The 20853-nt window shown below is 41.2% G+C and overlaps 1 protein-coding gene across 2 annotated transcripts in view; it reads right to left on the bottom strand.

Moving 5' to 3' along the window:
• Positions 1-1587: 1587 nt before the first annotated feature.
• SLC7A14 (solute carrier family 7 member 14) overlaps positions 1588-20853 on the bottom strand; it is a 724481-nt gene continuing 705215 nt past the window's right edge. For both annotated transcript variants that reach the window (XM_069618764.1, XM_069618763.1), the window contains exon 9: positions 1588-10842. In XM_069618764.1, coding sequence (XP_069474865.1) covers positions 10523-10842 — 320 coding nt within the window. In that variant the 3' untranslated portion in view covers positions 1588-10522. The remainder of the gene's footprint in view (positions 10843-20853) is intronic.

The following is a 20853-nucleotide window of genomic DNA, read 5'->3' as shown; positions in this document are numbered from 1 at the left end:
CGACAATTGAAAGTCTAGACTGTGGTATTTACAAAAGACATGTGTTGTTAGATATTAGGACTCTTCATGCAGGGAGCGTTGAGATGCTGCTGGAAAGATACCTGGGGCTTCTTCCATACAGACATCTCTATGTAATGAAATGTACTCAAAACGAGATCCTACTGCAGACAGGATGCCAGTGTAGGGATTTTCTAGCCACAGACACATGGGGCCTCATTCCGAGATTGGAGGTAGCCATGGCGCTATTTGTGCCATGGCTGCCTCCAATACCGGGTCCGGCACCGGTCTTGCTCAATGGGGATTTACCATGCATTCCGACCCTGGAGGGACCGGTAAGTCCCCATTGAACAAACCATTCCCCATTCCCATTCGAGCCCCCATAGGGCTAAATAGGAATGGGGAGGGCGCTAATAACGGGCTCGCGACTAGCAAACCCATTGTTAGCACCTTGGTCCCTTAGCGGGACCCGTAAGGGATGTGTCGTCAGTCCACACGTTCTTTACGGTTCCCGCTAAGGGACCTCGGAATTGGGCAGTAAGGGATTACCGGCACCGGTCTCCTTACTGGTGCCGATAATCCCTTATCACCCAACTCATAATGACCCCCATGGTCCGTCTTGCACGTTTGTGTGTGTGAAAGAGAGAGGCAGAGAAAGAGAGACAGAGCGAGAGAAAGAAAGAGAGCAGGAAGTCATGTGTGGTAGGGCATCAAGCTAGGAAATGCTATATTTGTGAGGGCCAGTTGCTGTGTAAAGCTTGTAGTAATGTGTAATCATATGCAGTAGTATCTGCATATACGTAAAAAGAAAAATAGGAATAAAGGAAATAGCAATTCAGAGTTGGTGGGTGGAAATGGTTCCACAGCATGGGAACTGTGTGGTGTGAAGGAGTATACTGCCAGTATCCTGTGATAGCAAGTAAAAAGAGATGCTTTTGGGTGTCAAGCCACTTAGGACATGTGGCATTTGCATATTTTAATACACTGGTATGCACAGCAACAGACTGTGTACAGTTTTAGCATGATTCGTTTCCTATAGCAGTTTCTGGACCTGCCATTCAGGAAAATCTTGGATCCTAGTAAGCTCAGAAAAAAGTCCTAAGTAACACATGTTTGCATAAGCTTTTGAAAGCCTACTCTAGGATTATTATTTTAGCCATTTGTTTGGTTTCTTTAATTCGTGTTGTCTTCGGTATATGTTTCTTCTAGGAGTTTAGGTGTTTTGAAGTGACCCATGGGTTGTCTTAGGGCATTTTCTAAATGGGGTTCTGCACCAGCATGTTCGCACAAAGATCCAGAAGCCGGAACTGAACTCTGAGTGGCCATTCCATACAGTCTGGAACGTGGGTATTTCTGCTGTTTCTTTTCACCAACCTCTTCAAAGAGTGATTGGTGAACGTTTGAACCTGCCCCTCTTGCAAGATCCACAAACTATCAAAAATATAACCAAATAACTTTAGCACGCTCTGTGGTCCAGGTGAACCATGTGAAGCACAGTGAATCCTAGCATTGAAGTCATCTTCATTGAAAGGCAACAGTGTGAAAACACCCCAGCAATTTAATCCATCCATGAAAGTCCAACAACTGACCTTATCAAATTTTGCAAATCTCTTTATTGTGTAACCTAGTTTCATTTTTTACACTGGTGCAAGTAACATCCAAATAGACCATTTCAATAGTACTGCTACAAAGGAATTTTTAAGCATTTAAGGCAAATTTATTTTATATTTAGACTTTACTTATACATTGAAAAAACAAAATTTGCAGTACAGATATTTCGAACAATATTTATGAGGGAAAATATTTTTTTTTTGGTTTCCTCTTCCATTTAGAAGCATTTGTATACTGTAGTTATTCGTACAAAGACACTCTCTTGTTGTGTTCTGAAGTCCAATACAAACCAGCATTTAATAGTAAAGGCACACAGTAAAGCTTTTTTACATTTATTAAAATATACACCTTTTTTAAAGTGTGTGTCTGTGAAAAGTGAATATATTGTTAACAACACAATCATTTTAATATAAATTTCACTCCATAATATATCTGCATATGTTTTTCTTTCATTATTATTCACCACAAGGGCCCCATTGTATGGTGCACCAATGGGATTCAAAACCACACAAAGGAAACAAAACGTTAACACATACATTAACTTTAGACCAAAACCTTAGGAAAAAACACCAAAAAATGCCATCTGAAAAAAAACAATATACTTCTCAAAGACCAAACAAAAGTTAATAGTTGGAGATCATTTACAAGTTGCTTTGTTGTTTGACATTGGTTACATTGGGGGCTATCCTCTCCCACCACAACAGCCACAACTATTATCTCCAAATGACAATGTGGCAACCAGATGTGATGAAATCACCATCTAAAATTATAACCATTTATGCTCTGCAACTTTTCAACAATGAACAATCAAGTTAATCGCAAGATGTTTAGACATCCAACTGTTTCTGTACTTGGAATAGTGTTATTTGTATAATAGTATCTAGGCATAATTGACTCAATGTGAACTTACACTGCCTTTATTGTGGTCTAGTGTTTGAGTTTCAATGTTTTTATTTTAACATACACTGTCTATTCCGGTATACTGCATTGTGAAATGATGGCATTGCTTATCACAGAAATTGTGGTGGGTACACGGACCTTCTTGACATCGAAAGTGGTGCAGACAGAAACAGGCAAGAGAATTACCAAAACATGTGCTTTGAAGACAGTGGTGAAAGCACGGCAAAGCTATAGACTCAGTAGTACCTTCTGGGTTACAGTTAGGACTGTCCTTATCTTCTACCAAATTCTATACACGGATGCATTGTTGTCCACTAGTTCAGAAGAGCCTCTTACAGCTTAAGCTCTGTCATCTCTAGTACCCTCCCCTTTCCTAGAAACCTTCCACTGTTGAATGTGTTTGGCCCTAAATTACGAGTGGAAAATAAGATAGGAACCTCTCATGGACTGATGTTTTAGGACGTTTCTACCTACCCTCATTGCATGCTGGACATGTCAGAAACCTGGATATGCCTTCAGGCAATATAGGTATTGTCCCCAGATCCCCAGGCATGCGAGGGACTGATTCTGTGACGTGCCTTGTAGGTGAGCACAATGATGATGATTGATCAAACATGGCTACTAGCACGGGAGATCAGTCCCGTCTTGGTTTGGCTTTTCTGTGTTGGAACACATTTAAAGCAGACGGACAAGCTATCCGTGTTGATGCTGTGGATAATTCGAATACCAAAAGTGATTAAATTAAGCATGGTGAAGAGAAAGTAGCATCTATCTTAAAACCCATAGTTACTGAGCTATTAGTACAACAGGCGTGTAACCTTTTTGTGGTGCATTGTGACACGCCTATAAGTGTAAACCATTTTAAACATTTATAAAACATGCACAGAAATGCCATTAAACACAATTACTTTCCTAGCAGTGCTGACTAAAATGGTGCCCGTTAGAAGGTGGTGACTGCCACACATTCTGAAAATATACATACATTTTAAATCCCAGATTGTACCTCTCATATTCAATGTCTAATCAAGGCACAGCCTACTTTCCACTTTTGTTTACCTGTCCTTATTCTCCTTAAAAGTGCAAACCTCTCACTTACGTTAATGGATACTCAATAGAATGTCATAGAGAGTTTTTAAAGCAAAGATGTAAATCGTTGGATGAGGTCTGAAATTCGTATTAGCAAGACTAGCCAGCTGTAAATGGTTGGGACCTGTACCTACATAATCTTAGAAAATGCACTATTTCTCTATGTTATTAAGCTCACCGCTTAGCTGAATAACAAAATAGTCTATCTTCTAAATCAGCTTCAGAGCTCTATTGTCTTTCTTCACTTGAGACCTGATTAATAACAGGCCTGTAACTTTAGTGTTGATATTTTCATTCAATAGTTTGATGCAATTTAATGTAGGAAGGATATCTCAGTGGCAATACACTCGCCTTGGGAACAAGAAGATGTCGTAAGACATGGGTACAATCCCCAATCTGCTGTTCAGACGCCGTAGGAGTCCAGCATTAAGCAAGATCTAGATCACCAGTAAATTAAAAGTGTAAAGTGATCTGATATGCTGCAACGTTTGCCATTTTGGTGACCCCTGGTGCACGTGTGGAAAACAGGAGAGAGATACTCTCTCTCAGGGACTTGTGCGTCCGTTCGACTGTTGTTTATTGTCTTTTTGTTTGTGATTGGCTTACCTAAAACTCTGTGAGGCACCTTCTTAGCATCCTAAAATGTAGCATTAATTTATTTGAACACAGAAAGCGAAGGCGTCCAAGCTGGATTACCCTAATAGACTTGATAGAACAATATTGTACACATATAATAGGGCTCGGCTCTTTGACTCACCAATTAGTAAAAGTCAGTCTCATTTTTTTTATTATAACCAACATTATGCAAATAATCTCTACTGATATGGAACCTATGTAGAGGTTGTTCAAGTAAAGTGGTCGAGCATATCCTGACTGGATTGCTCTATTGGAGGAGTCGGTGGGCTGAGCCCCACTTTAAATCTGTGAGGTAGTCCTTAGACATGAAATCAAAATAAAAAAGACATGAAATTAAAATAAAAAATAAAAAGAATTGTAATACTTGACGACGACATATGTGATGTGCCGCATATGGAACGGCTATTCTTTGCTTAGTTTCAAGTTAATAGATGGAAGAATACAGTCATGACATGATGCTGTGAATGGTTTGTTTGGGTGCATTTCAGTCGTGAAAGTAATCTCTGAGAGCTATTGCAAACACTAAAAATAAGATGTTGACTGGCATAGTATTTTCATAAATGCTGCCATGTCCTGTTAAAGGCCTTGGATATGTATGCCAGTGGCCCTAAATTGCTGTTAGTCGATTGATAATAGTACAAAGAACCTGGCAATCAGTTTGGTGCTAATAGAAAAAAAAACACGTGGCTCTTTAAATACCTCCAGTTTTTATATATAGCAACTAAATATGAGTTGGCATCATATGGGATATTTACAGCATAGGGTACATGGAAAGTACTGTGGTGGCCCACTGCCAAAAATATCACATGCAATCCCAACTGTTCATCAAGTTGAATTTTACCAACCATGTCTATTTAAAACACCAGCATCCTTTACTTTGCTGGCATAATCATAATGTGACCCTTGTCATTATTTAGAATAAATCAATTGAAGAATGAATACGTGTTTTTGTATATACTTGTCTAGAGTAGGTTTTACATAGTTGTTTAATTTAACCCTGTTCACATTTATATTTAATTAGGAGGAGCCTTTTGTACAGTGGTTTGCATTTTGTATTATAAATGTCTTAATTTAGAATTCCAAGCATGTTTGAGCAGATTAAGCGCCTTGATTATATTCCCTGCCTTGGTATATAATACATTAAGAATGACTTCAATTTGTTTGCCTTGGATATGAATTTAAGTTACACGACTGAATAGTGTACGATGCAATTGTGTATTGCATTGCCATGCACCACCTTTTGTGAGCTTCCAACTTTCCAAAATAGCTTTAGTCCTTCATCAAGATCCTATGTTGAGTCCTATTAAGTGTATCTTCACGTAAGCAGAGTCTGGACCTATGGCTTTTCCTTTACACAGTAAAAAAAAAATTGCCACTAATTGGGCACAATGACAAAACCATGCGAAAAGGTTTTCGCATGTAGTATTACTCAGCCACAAATACTCCAAATCTTATTTTTGTGGGTCCTTGGACCTTTATTCTGGGAAAGAGAAAACATTCAGAAACAAAATCTGTGATTCTAGGACAAAAAATATATTCTAATATATAGTTGTAAGAAGGCCACATTCTCAAAAACGACTGCAAATCAATAAAAATACAGCGGATGTGCTTCTTTTATTTGTATTAGTTTTGTAATTGTGGAGGTCTTCTGAATCTGAAAGGTGACCTACACATTTCGGGAGGCAAGGGGCTGGGATGCAGCACCAAGGTGGTTCTGTCTAGCATTTTAGCAGACATTAGTGTCAGGAGCAAAGTGCCACCCCACCACTGACGTAAGACTGGCTCCCACCATCCAAGTAGGTGCTGCCAATGCATTCCAGTAACAGGACATTAAAGGATCGGCCAAAGGGACAGGATAAAAATAAAGGTTGGCCAAGATTGCATTTGGCTCCTTGTCCATATTAATAAACTAGAAGTGATAGTAGACTGTGCTTTGCTATTGTGGAGAGTTTTTATCCAGGTGATTTAAGCTAAAAGTGCACAAGGTTAAATAGGTGTCATACCTGTGGATAAGACAGTGATATATAGAAAGAAATGGGGCAATATAGTGAGGGTAAAAAGATTTGAAACAAGAAAGAAAAAGTGAGACACTGGACAAAATAAACAAATAAGGAAGTAAATAAAAAACATATGGCAAAAGAGAATCAGTAACTATGAAGGTAAAAAAAAAAAAGTAACATAGTGTATCACATCGAAGGGCCTTTCATTTGACAGGCTCCTCCTCGCTATAGACTGAACTTTATCTTCCCTGCTGCATGACATGAAACTCTAAAAATGTTACGTTCAAGTTAATGACAATGTTTGAAGATTAAAATCAGGGTCATAATCAGTTTTTTAATGTGCTAAAAGCACTTAATGGAGAGACCCCCCAAAATACCTCTACTGACTAAAACTATCTAAAACACATAGGTAATCGTACAAAGTACAAAAGGAGAAAGCATACACAAAGAGAAATACCTTGCAACGTGTCTGGAAAGGGGCCACATCAGAGTGCATCTTAATGCAGATGGAAGAGCATTTCACGAATCTGGGATCTCATTGTTTAAGAAGCCCCCCCCCCCCCGTTTCCCCCAACAGCAGAGAAACCACCCTCGTCGTGGCGAGGGCCATTTCCTCTTAGCTCTTAAGCTTCCGGTTATCAACCACTTGTATAAGACCTGGAACTGGAGAGGCATTGGCACTTGTCCCTGCAGAGCTTTAAATGCGTTAATAGCCAGATTAAAGCTGCCTTCATTATTAATATTGAGTTATCAAGAGGTTTGCTATTTCAGGCATAAATTGGAAGGGCAGTTGTATTGGTTTTCCCTGGAAGAGGCCTCCCTACTGTAGGGTGCATGGCAAGTTATGCTTGTTAGAGACACTCCCTCCACTGTTTTCTTATGTTATGTTAGTCTTATGCGTGGTCTCCACCCCACACTTGATCCTCTGTCCTTTCCAACCTTCTCCTAAACTCTATGCCCTGGAACACCACCTCCCTTTTCTCTGCCCCTTCTTGCGCACACTCTATTTCTTCAGTCCCTTGTTCCCACACCTCATGCTCGCCCACCTCCTTTGTGCCTTCTTCTCATCTTTATGCATTTCCAGCCAGGTACTCATCTTTGTACTTCCCCCTTGTCCATGCCGCTCTCGGCATAATCCTGTTCTGGAACCTTTACTCTTTCTCCTCTCGCTCTGCAACTGCACTCCTTGTCATCCACTCCCCATGCACTTCCCACCTATCGCCTGTTTTCCCCACCTGTTCTTCCCACACATTCCCTACTATGGCCGACCCTATGTAAAAACATTATTTGTCTTCCCTTTCAACCACTCCCTGCATGCTACCAGTACCTTCATTATCCCAGCCATTTTGTCTTCCATAACTCTCTTTTGCATTCTTCTCTCTGTGCTGTTCCTAATCTTCTGTTCTTCGATGCTTTCCAGCAGACACACAGTATCAGGAATCTGCAGGGTGACTGCAGTGACAATGCACCCATTATAACAGACACTATGAAACTGTCCAGTACAAATTGGAGTTGTCTGCATAAATCTGGAAATTGACCATTTCACAACAGAGCAGGGCCTCTGACCAACCAAAGAACAGCTGGAAGGAAAGTTATCTAATCATGGCATCAGAAACATATTTGACATTGTAAATTATGTTATATATGCTATTTGGAGGTGGAGCCTACAGTATCCCTGTGTATAGCACTTTACTGTCATGGGGTCAATGAGTTTAAACAGAAGCATGCCATTGATGGATTCTATGTTTTTACTACCGCAGTGTTACAGTGGAAGCAATATCATCCAGTGCCTTATTAATTGGAACACACACCTAATCAGCATCTCCAATTGTTGATAATATTGCCATTCTGGTTCAGTAAATGGCAGGTAACAGGGTTGTGGGGCATGCTAATTGAGAGTACAAAGGACAAAGTTTCAGTAAATAGAGCAAAAGGCTTGCAAGCTTGGCTGTCCATCTTTTTTTTCTAGCTCCCTGCAACCAAATAACTGGCATTCACGTATCCTGCATATTAGATTATCCGCCACTATAAGCTTTTCATTGGTGCCAGATAATTAAGCTTTCACTGTATTATGAGTGTCTTCTAATGGCTAAAGTATTTTTTTCTATGATGTATTTAACACAATGCACAAAGGTTAGTTTTAAAATGTTTCATCAACTAATGGATTGTCCACAATATAACTGAACAGATGTTGACACTTGGAAGTAAAATTGACTTGATGGTACATTCTGCTTACTTCAATTAGGATCCATGTTTGTGTTATAAACTCTAATTGAATGTCTGCATAGTCAAGGCACCTTAACCCGTGTACGTGTATCACCCCCAGGGTTTGAGAACCGGAAACTAGACTGAAAGTTATTATGAATGAAAATTGAATCATCTCAAACTTTCAAGGAATGTGAAAATATTACTTTTCTTTCATGGCTGAGAACACATGAAAGCCAAATTATAAAACATTATTCAACACATGTAGGCTCTTCCTACAGAAAAGGGTGCCTGCAATAAGAGCGCCGATCAGACAAATCACAAACAGTTCTCCTTACTGACATACTGTCCTTACATTGTTTATGATAAAAAAGCTTATGTCTTTAGATCCCCTCTCGAGGTGGCCTCAGGGATATAGTGACTAGTTCTGCATTAGATCCTAGATTCGAATGAATCACTGGTGTGAGATATTATTATTTTTTTTTTTTAAAAGACTGTGGCCTCAACCAACAAACCTTCCAAAAGGCATGATTGATGAATATTCTGAACAAACTCATTCTGATGCAAACAGTGGCCGATCGCAAGTACTCATAAATTAGGCAAGCCATTTTAAAGCTATTTTGCTCTCCGCCCGGGCCATGCCTAGCCACTAGCCAACACCTAAAGAATTCTTTGAGAAGCTAGCAACGCTTAAGGATGGCATCTTTGAGGCCTGCTTAACACCATTCGCTCTCCGATTGGAAGAATTCATCATCATAAATTAAATAAATAAGACATTAAATACAATATAGTAATGGAACAGAGAATCATGAAATCAAACTTAGTGAGGAATCTTCCAAGGGTTAGATGCCACAGTCTTGGGACTTTGCTTTTGTTGGAATCAGAATAGTTTTCAGAAACCCTCAAACATGCTTTACCCATCGAGGTGGGATACACAGTAAAAAGAGCAAGAAATGCTTAGAATGCCACTCAAAGGATTTAGAAAGGATTTAGAAACCAACCAAAGAAAAGCATAGTCATTAGGCCATGTTTATCTAATAACACTTGTCAGATTTTCCAAAGCAATGAAACTTGAAATGCATATAGCCGCTGTTATTATGTTTGCCATGTCCGTAAACCTTCATACAAAATCTTCTTCTGAGGGTCTCATTTACCCAGGGTGAATTAATGGTCAGAGTATTTTAGGAATCTACAGCTGGTCCATGATTATTATGGTCAGATTTCCTTGCAGGGTTGTCCAACTCCAGGCCTCGAGGGCCAGAATCCCAATGGGTAACAGGATATCCCTCATTAATATTCATGAGGAAAAATGTGCCTACATTTAGAATCAGTGTATACAACTTTATCTCTTGAATTATAATGAGGGGCATTCTTAAAACCTGGCATTGAACCAGCCCTCGAGGACTGCAAGACTCAGGGTCAGCAGTTCCAAGTGAAAGCAGCCGAAAAAGATGAATGATGACAATAGTTTCTGCTTTTATAACTATTTTACACCAGAGGAACACACATGCAATCCACACTAACATTCCACCAAGAGTACAGTTACAGTCAAAGGATTCCATTGGCTGCATTTTTGCAAAGCCGCAGTGACCAAGCAACCTATAAGGCTGATTCCCAATCGCAGGCCTTCATGCAGGGACCCAAGATATGGGTTTCAACCTGCATGTGCTCATCAGTCATCTCATTTTAGCTCATAATGGGCGCAGTGTGTCTTGCCTGGTTAACATGCAGTATCCCCAACTTGTTTGGCACATCTTTTCCCCAATTTTATCTACCAGTACTGCCAAATTAAGCAAACTGGGTTCACAAAAATTGCCAGTCTTCCATCAGGCAACATCAGTGGTAACATTCATAACACCGGACCTCATTGGTTGAGTTCAAAGAGGGGCCCTAGTTACAGTAGGTAGCTGTTTAGCAAACACCTGAAATTGTGGATTTCAAGTTAAACATTTGATGTAACTTTGTTGGAGGCTGAATGCCCAGGGGCATTCAAAGCACTGAATTTAGGGATCAAGTAGATCGGGCTCAAGCAGCCTTCACTTTCTAGCATACATCTTAGGTCAATGACAAATAACAGGTAATCACATTTACTCTGGGGAGTAGTCAAGCTCGTCGTTGGTGATCAAGGCATCTGAGTTGTGTTTGTGTTTCCCTTTACTTTTCGATTTGCTACTTGTCCGACTGTTCTCCTTGTCGTCGGCCATCTGGTGGTACGTGAAGCCTTTCTCTTCCGCCTCGCCCCACTCCTGCTGCTTGTCCTCCTCCCCGACATAAGCAAAGTGCTCCTCTACTGAGAAAGGGTCATCGACATCATAGCGCTGGTAGGTGCTCTGATGGAGCACCTCTTCCCTGGCACTGATCTCTAATGTGCTGTTCCACATCCCGTATCCAAAGTAAATGAGCAAACCTGTTTCCGGGAAATAAGAGGGCAAGCATGTTAGCCATTTCTTAATACGGTCTATTCCTATATGATGCAAACACATTGACAGCACAACAGCTCAAAAGCAAAGACTCATCAGAAGAGGATGGGAGATGATACGCAAAGGAAAGACAGAAACATGTCTGCAGACTCTTTCATTCATGCTTGCGCCACTGCACATTTTGTAACGTTTGACATGTTTCCCTACATCCCCATATGATTTGTGTGCACAGTATGCATAGTTTGAAGTATGGTATTCACAAACATTGGTGAATTACAGTGCTGTTACCTAACTTACCAGGTGTGCAATATATGTCATTTATGTATAATACACAGGCATAGGTTAATGTGTTTTTGATTCTTCAACCAAAAGAGTGGCTTTTTGCCTCAAATTGATATCATTCCAAAAGTATGTATTTTTGCTTTATGGAAAAAATCCATTCTACAATCACCTGATATGTTCAATGAAAAGATTGGCTCAGATGTGGGTTCACTTTGGTTTTGAAACTTGAATGGTTCTTCTTATGTGTGCACTGGAACAATTCCAAGGTTTTAAGTGTTAATGTTAATGTTAATGTTAAAGGTCATTTGTACCGTGCACTATCGCCACCAAAGTGGTCCCCTGGCGCTCTGGCGGCTCTGAAAAGGGGAGCAAGGGGGGTGGGTTAGTAGGAATAAGCTGGAAAAGTGCAAGAGAGCAGTGATGTGCTGTTGGCAGCCTCAGCCCGGTGGGTCCGTCGGCTGGGCTTGGGGTGTTTTATGGTCCGTAGTCGTCGAGTGCTGTTGTGCAAGTCTATGTGTGGTTTGTTTTGTTGTTGCATTGTTGTGAAGTTTGTGCGGATTGCTGCGTTTAAGGCTTGTGGTTGTGTTTGGTTATAGTTTGAGAGGTGTATGCAGAGGGATGGAATTGTTAGTTGGTTGGTTAGTTGGCATTGCTGTCCTTGCAATTGTGGGATTCCATCTAGGTCTGGTACATGCTAACAGTCACATTTCTATCTAGATGCCGCACAAGCTAGGTTCATAATTCTAAGTGTGGTGCATGCTAAGAGTCACATGTGCTAACAGTCACATTTCTGAAATTCTATCTAGGTGTGGTATTTGCTAACAATCATATTTCTATCTAGATGCAACGTGGGCCAAGTTTGAGAACTCCGTCCAAGTGTGGCACATGCCAACAATCACGTCACTGTCCAGACCTGGCGCAAACTAAGCTCGAGAATTCCATCTAGGTGTGGCATATGCTAACAGTCACATTTCTGAAATTCCATCCAAGTGTGGCATATGCTAACAGTCACATCTCTGAAATTCCATCTAAGTGTGGCCCATGCCAACAGTCACATCTCTGTCCAGACTTGGCGCAGATTAAATTTGAGAAATTCCATCTAAGTGTGGCATATGCTAACAATCACATTTGGCGCTTCTATCTAAGAGTGGACATGCTAACGTTTACAGTTCTATAAAGAGTGGATCTGTTAACAATCACAATTCTATAAAGAGTGGACATGCAAGTATTATGGCAGTCTATGTTATTGGTAGGTAAGATAGAGTGGCGGGGGTTTTCTGGAGTAGAGTGATTGCTCTATTCCCCACCCATACCACGCTCACGGTTTTTGTTGGTGTCTGTTGGCTGCTGGATTCCTTGGCGTCCCCTGCGGACACCTGCAGACACATCTTGGGGCCGCCAATGTCGGAGCCGCCCTTGGCCTAGGGGCCCTTAGCCGCAGGGGCTGCCGGGCAGGGGGCTGCCCTGGAGTGTTCCTTATGGCCGCGCAGAGCACCAATCTGGTCGCGGGGGTGGTGCGGGAGGCGGGCACAGGGAGTCAGGAAGCAGTGGGGCTTGCCGGGAGAAGCAGTCGCCGAGTGCGCTGCACATGCTTTTTAAAGCACAAGTAAAATAAAGATGGGATGCTCTGGGGGGCTGGGGGCCTGGGCCTACTCACCACGCCAGGGGAATTCGTAAATGGCGCGGGTGCAGCGAGCCAGCAGGGTCTTTAGGGCCACTGTTGCTGGGTGCTTCCAGGCGCCAATCCGGTCGCGGGGGTAGTGCGGGAGGCGGGCACAGGGAGTCAGGAAGCAGTGGGGCTTGCCGGGAGAAGCAGTCGCCGAGTGCGCTTCACATGCTTTTTAAAGCCCAAGTAAAATAAAGATGGGATGCTCTGGGGGGCTGGGGGCCTGGGCCTACTCACCACACCAGGGGAATTCGTAAATGGCGCGGGTGCGGCGAGCCAGCAGGGTCCTGTGAACTGGCCCATCACGTTTACACAGAACCAGTACGTTTCTTGTGACATTTCGTTTGCTGATAAATTAACGTTTCCTTCAAAACATATTAAGAAATATTAATACATTCTGTTCTGAATGATCAAGCCCACATTTCGCTGTAATATTATTTGCCCCATTAACCAAACTGGGTCTATCTCTGAGAAACACAACTTATGTGTTTAGAAGAGAAAAACATTAATTTTAATTTAAACAAATTTGCAGGTCACCTTATGCACAAAGGTGACGTTTCTCATTCTGGCCACACCGTGTGGCGGTGCCAACACTATGCATACCAGCCCCTGTAACTGTTGAGCATGCACCCCAACAGTAAAGCATTGATCAAGTTTTAGTATCCAAGTGGGTCTGCTGACTCCAACAAGACAGACCCCTCCCCCACAACGTGGACGCCCAATTCTCCATGATGGATATTAAAGGGTCAGTAATGTAGGATTCCAAACATATGAGCAATACATTTCTAAACCGGACAAAGGGACAGAGAAGTATTTGCTAGAGGTTCGGGGAGCTGTTATACAGTGCTAGGAAATGCAGGGTCCCTTTCATGCATTGGCTTGCTCTCTCTGTGCCGCTAAGGATCAGAAGCAAGTGGAAACCTGAGCACTTGGTGGCATTTGTGAGCACATGATTTGTGAAAAAGGGAAGCGCTGACAGTGGGAGAGGCCACATCACCACACAGCCAGCTGTGAGCAACTGGACAATGGACATGAAAGGATGTTTGCAAATAGTAAGACCTCTTTATGTGATTTCTGAATTTACAATTACTTCTAGTTGTTCTCAATTTTTGAAAGTGAACTTTCAAACAGAAAACGTCATCGAAAAAGAAGAAGCCCGGTTGTTAAATACATGTATCTCTTTCCAGTGCAAGACGTCATCCTTTTGTAACAGGCTACTTCTACTTACAAACCGTAAATGCATCTCCTCAGTAAAGTTGGATGATATTCCTGAAAAGTAACCTGTACATTTTTACAGGTCTCCTAGCCAAAGGTTTGGTGACCCGCAAATTATCGATTGTCACTTTTGAATGTTGGAAATTGAAATATGCTTAAGATGCCACCCAGGCCAGAGGGACCGGTCAGGGCCTACTAGGGCAGACAGGGACATAATTTCACCCAAATTCCAGGGATATTGGAAGTAATACACATGATCCTTGACCTCTAATGTCATCAGAGGAAGTGATATAAATTGACCCGGCTCCCAAGTGATATCACAGGAAGTGATGACACGCAACCTTTCACCCATTGAAAAAACAGGAAGTGCCAACATTTTTAAATACATCAGAAACATGAGGTGAGAATGAGCAGTCTTGTGTCCCCTCTCTACCCTTCCAATCGCTCCCTCGTTTTGTAGGGTGTAGGGTAACTCATGAAAAAAAGTACAATAGTTGCAAGTCACCAAAAGTGCACAGGTGCATTTCTCAATGCATTGACATGTCGGTCCATGCAATATATGCCAGTATAAATAACATTGTCATGCTGGCTGTGTCCATACATTTTCATGCTGGCTCCACCAACACATGCTAGTATTCCCATATAAGAACATTCTCATGTTTGCTTTCAGATGTTTTTTATAGTATCATTTCTGGCACTGGGCACAGCACTGGCTCTGCCAATATATGCCAGTATTCCCAAATAAGAACATACTCATGTTCGCTTTGAGATGTTTTTTTTATAGTATCATTTGTGGCAGTAGGCATAAAACTGGCTCTGCCAATATTTGCCAGTTCTCCTATGTAAGAACATTAGGGCTTTGCACCCAAATTAGGGGAGTCTAGGATTCAGTGGTTACTATATCTTAATGACCTTGTTGTATCTGACATTACCCCAATCGGGCTTGTTATTTCTCTAGCTGCCATAAAGCATTATATAGATCAAAACAATATGGAGATAAGTTAAAGCAAGTCAAAAGTAATGAGGTTTTCTACTATCAGGGGTAAGCAATTGAAGCTTGTTTCTGGGAAACTAATGTTGAATAAGCTGCAAATTGTTGAAGAGTTTATTTATTTAGTTTTTCACATATCAGGAACATCTAGTATGCTGAGCCAGGTAAAGATGTGCCAAAAGGTGCTGTCCTTGGGTGCGCACATGATTAAAATTGGTAAAAGATATGAAAGGTTTTCAATGGTACCAGCCATTAATTATTACAAACTAAAGGTGATCCCAATTCTATTATATGACGTAGAAGTTTCTACCCACAATGTCAGCAATTGGTGCGATAATTGGAGACGATTACTGTGGAGACGTGTTTTGAGTCTGCCGCCTTCCTTTACGGTGGCTCTTATCTATTTTGAATTAGGCCTGTCTTCGTTATCAGCCCTAGCTTTTTGGCAATCCCTTAAGCTTTATGTAAAGGTAATTGACCCCCATCCCTGTATTCATTGTTTGAGGAAATGAATTGGGCATTGGCAAATGGAGGTTCAGAATGTGTATATAATTGGAATTTGCAAAACGTTTTGAAGGAGGCTGATATAGCCCCAGAGTTATGTACAGGGGATCCGTGCCATGCAAAGAAAACGTTCTTGCAGCTTGGTTGGGCAGCCACACAAAAGCAAATATTGGGCTTGAAAATTATTGATACACGGTTTGTGGAGGAATGCACCCTCAGAGGGCTACGGGGTTATCTTTTGAAATGTTCACACTATATATGGAGACGGAATTTAATCAAACTGTGCCTCAATTTACATATTGCATAAGAGAGGACAGGAGCAAGGCAGGGAATTCTGAGAAGCGCCAGAATTTGGCGGCATGTAAAGGTCTGGAAATAGAATCTTTGAGGCATTTGCTACTGAAATGTCTGGCATTATGTCGGCAAAGAATATAATTCAAGACGTTTGTCCATGACACTTTAACTGTGACCGGTAATCTTGTATGGTCATGTATCCTGGCAGGAAACCCACCTGCCCTAGCATTGGCAGCTGTTAGATATATTGTATAGATGTTTAGAGGAAATAAATTGAACCTGAGTGAGATTGGACAGTGCTGAAATGAATGAATTCCATTCCTTTGAGATATATTATTAATGTTTAGGTTTGTGGAAATGTATTCTATGGGGCATATGTTAAGTTGCTGCAATTTGTACACCTTTTTTGGATTTTTTTACTTTTTCTTTTCCTTTTCTTGGTTTAACTTTTATGGTATTAAACTGTGTATGTTTTTTGCTTTACTTTTGAAATGTTAAAAACCAATTCAGTGAATAAAAATAAATGCTAATAAATAAAATAATACAGCTAAAGGAAGATAGGTGTTTCCTTACATACGGCGATATCCATGACGTAAATGAGAAAGAAGTTCAAAACTCTGGATATGTCCCACATCCAAGATCAGGTAACAGCTGTTAAGCATCTCACATATAAAGTTCAGAAGCTTAAGAATGGAAGCAGGGCCTTATATCAGTCTGTTGTGTCTGCAAGATGGATACATTGCACTCCTCTGTCGCATGTGTGTCAGGTTCCAAGAATTATGATAATCCAAGAATCATTACACTATGTACTGCTGCCTATACAATGCAATGTACCTATTGGCCTCTTTTATTCAGTGCAGGCGAAGCAGGTTATGTCGTCAGCAGAAACTAATAAGTAGTTCCCTTTCCTTGGCAACACTGCTGGTCACTAAGGATCCTGGCATTGATGGTTGCACTCAACATGTAGAATTACATTGTTGCATTGACATACTTTGGCTAGCAGATCTGCCTTTTGGTTCCCTGCATATAGGATCCCAACCTGAGACAGTGTTGGTTTGATGGTTACTTCTTATTTAATGTTGGGTCCATTCCCGTTTTGACTATGTAAAAGGACAGGAGACCTTCAAGCCCTAAAATAGTCTTTTACACTCCGCAGTGCCTTGTCACCCCAACAAAAATAAGCTACTTATTGTTGACAATGATGTGTCAAATTGAGCAACTGGTTCCTTTTACTAGAAAGGCAGACTGGTGGAAATTAGCATTTAGTTTTATTTCTGTCAGGGAAAGTACCTGCATGTGAAATAATGTATTGAATCCTGAAAATAGATCTGTTGACTTTGAATGTCACCTGCCAGGAGTGGAGGGACCATGTGTTAGGATCCTCATTTGACAAATATTTCCATATAGACCATCAAAACATACAGGTTTCCACAAAGCAGAGTATCAATATTGTCGATACATTCAGTGGGCTCATTTTGTTGCTAAGTACTTGTTTAAAGTCAAATACAATCCTTGTTCATTGAACACACCCACAGACATATCATCTTATAGATATCATCCTTTCTAAGACTGGTAAAAGAGGCCAGAAATGCTGTCACAAATGTACAGTTCTTCAACTTCAGGGATTATTATTATTATTATTATTATTATTATTATTATTATTATTATTATTATTATTATTGTTATTATTATTATGTTTATGTTTTTTATTAAGTGCATTGAGCTTTGGGAAGCAACAGGGCAATTTACAAGTCATAGGGGGAAGTACATGGTGAGAGAAGCAGTTTCCAAGCAGTAAAAACAAGTGAGTGGGGAGCTAACAACTGGGGAGAGCGAGGGCAGGCCATTTAGCAGCTGTGGATCTACAAGCTACTACGGAGAGTAAACAGGAGTGGAGCAAATCTCCTATTTTCAGGTTAGATCAGGAATGGAGGGAAGTGGACATAGGTGTTAAAGAGGAGAGTCTTAAGATTCTTCCTGAAATGCAGAAAGGAGAGAATTAGTCTAGTGTTGGTGGGGTGGAGGTTCCAGATTCTGGGGGCATAAGCAGAGAAGGCCTTTCTTCTGGTTCATTTCTTCCTGCTCTGGAATCATTCAACTCTACACATGACCTGGCTTCTGGTGGATCATAGGCCTCCACAGATGCTGAGCTTCTCAGTGAGGAGGATTGGGGACCTGGGGGTGACGGCCTTGTACATGATACAGCGGGATTTGAAGGTGATACTTGCTTACAACAGGAACTGCTGAAGTTCAATGAGGGTCGGTGATGTGTTAGAGCACATAGGACATATCTCAGGGAAGGCCCTCCATTAGGACATTGCCCCCATTCAGGTGGGAGAGGACCAAGACTTGGACAGCAGAAATGAAGTTGTTTGCTGTGATGAAGGGTTTGAAGGAGGGATGTCATCAGGTTACATTTTCAAATAGGCTTGAATGCCTATGACAAACACATTCAGAGTTTACTGTACAGGTCCTTACAAGAAGCTGCTCTGCAACTGTGTAGCAATTTACTCTTGATCATTGGAATGGGGCTACATCTGAGGTGAAAGAACCACCAACATCTGTAGTCTGCCTTGGTACCAGAAGTTAAACTATATGTCTATATGTATCAAAATGTTTGATATTTAGGCAACTTCAATCCTCCAGAGAGAACATCATAGGTTAAGTATGCCCTTTAGAAATATGTCCTACTCCATGGCACACTTTGTCAACTGACTTTGTGACAGATGTATTTGCCAAAGCATTCATCTGATGTCCCAAGTTACTCAGCTGAAACCTATTAGACAAGATCTATTTGATTATGCTTATAAAACGTTCACCAGCGCTCTCCGTAGTGGCTGGTGTGACAGACTGGTAAGTGGAAGACATCTGTGATGCTTATATTTCTCATTGCCACCAGCTTACCTGTCTTTCTTTGCCCGATGGAACTGTGCTGTTGGGTTGTTACAAACATTGTCTACTTTTCTTATTTCTAGGGACTGGTGGTGTGCAGCAAACACAGTGCCAGTGGCATCACCTGCCTTGCCACATCTTTGCCCAATGGGAAGGTCTCTCAGCACTGTATGCGGCACTTATGTCTCAGCCACTTCCCTCCAGAAACATGTCAGTTATGGTCCCCCACTACACCCAACCACCATGGCGGGGCCTAATGCAAGAGGTTGGCTTCACTGGGCATTCACTGACATTTCAAACTAAGTTAGATATCCCTAAATTCCGTTTTTGTGGAACATTTGTCTAAGTCAGTACCACTTAAAAATTATCCAGCGATGTGTCACTCCTGCATCGGAATGTACTATGCTCCGTATACTTTGCCATCCTCGCCTCTGCATTCACTTGCTAACTTCTCACTTCCTCACATTCCACTCTCCATTTGGCCTGACTATCATGAAAGAGGGGTGTCCCCTTCAAAGAATCTTCCTTTTTTGAAACATGATCCCTCAAACCATCTTGTTGTTGTGTCCTTAGGGTTTGACAGTCTGGAAGATTGGACTACGAAGCCTTACCTTCTGTCCAGCAAATAAAGATACATGTTCCCCTCCAATCGTCCCTTGACATAAAGACATGTTTACTCTAGACTCTATGGCACATCTTAATGACCAAGGATGTAACAATGTTTAAGTAAAATAAGTGATCCGGTAATCTTTGTAAAGCTGAGTGGCAGAAGAGTACATAACTTGTTTTGCAAAATGGCTCAGATGTTGACTGGTGAGTAAGGTGGCATGAGTGTTAATTCTAGTTTTTCCAAACATGAGTACACTGTCTGATTTTGGACAAAGTTTGCTATGCTATGTGGAGCACGACATGAATCTCCGTTTCTAGAATACCACAGTACCTTTGTAAAGAAAGAGTTCATGCAATACATTTCACAGCATTAGAAGATTCGTTTAGATAACATATTAAGGAAGTACTGGTTAACAGTGTATGCAGTCTCTCTCTTCTTCAGTTCAGCTGTCTTCCATAAATGCAAGAATTTCGGAACAGGCAAAGTAGTGTAATTTACAACATAATGGAACATAACCATATCGCATCCTTGGCACATCCCACCCACCTTCATATGTCTGCAATAAACACTACTCGACTACACACAACCTTAACGCACATCACATCCACCAATCGAATACAGCTAAGCCCCACGCAAAATAGGACAAGCCGTTCACATAATTTGACCCTTCTGATTCTCCAACTCCCTTGACAATTTGTCACGGCACCCATTGCCTCATCTGATAAGAATGGGCTGCTGCTACGGACCTAGACACTCCTTACACAACTTAATACTGGCTGAACATGCATGAACGCATTTCAGAAATCCTTTATTTGACAGTAACATCTCTGATTATGGTTTTCCAAAGGGCATTCGTCCTCACAGCGCATCAAGGCCATACCAATGGCAGAAGGTGCTATACATATGCCATATAACATAACATAAAACAATTTAGCGGCATCAAAATAACCAACATCTGCATGTATCATCCCCTGCATTCTCTGTTCTACAAGCAAGGTTAACCTGATAGTTGTGTGTGCAAAACAAGATATTCACATTATCTGATTGGGTGGTCAGTTTCAGTGAGCTATAAGTTAGGTCTGTCCATTTTTTATGTTAGTTCAAGATTTCTTTTGACTTGTATTGCCTCATGATAGATCTGAGTCCAGGACAAATGTTCAAGGAATTAAGGATCCAAATGGCACTGTGTAAGAGGAGCAGGCTGGAGTCCAGTGCACATTCTATTCCGTGATGTTAATACTCATTTGGCTCATAGCACTCAGCCTTTCATCTCCTCCTATCACATTCTTACCGAGTGCCATACACATAAAAAAAAAAAATCATGTCCATCACAAAATTCTTTCAATCTTCAGCAAATGCTGTATCGAATGCTTGCATTTTCCTTAAAGTATTTCAGAATCAGTGATTGCAGCAAGGAATAGATTTCAGGGGGCATAGCTCCTTTTGCATTTGCTTCCTAGACCTTACAGGAAATTTAGCGTCTTGACAATTGTGTGCTTAAATTGTGAAGAGCAAACATGAGTGTAACTTTAGGGGGACAAGGG

This window comes from Ambystoma mexicanum, chromosome 10 (assembly GCF_040938575.1).
Source record: "Ambystoma mexicanum isolate Mex_15411 chromosome 10, UKY_AmexF1_1, whole genome shotgun sequence".
Taxonomy (NCBI): domain Eukaryota; kingdom Metazoa; phylum Chordata; class Amphibia; order Caudata; family Ambystomatidae; genus Ambystoma; species Ambystoma mexicanum.
Note: the sequence above shows the minus strand (reverse complement) of the source record. Positions and strands in the feature narration are given on the sequence as shown.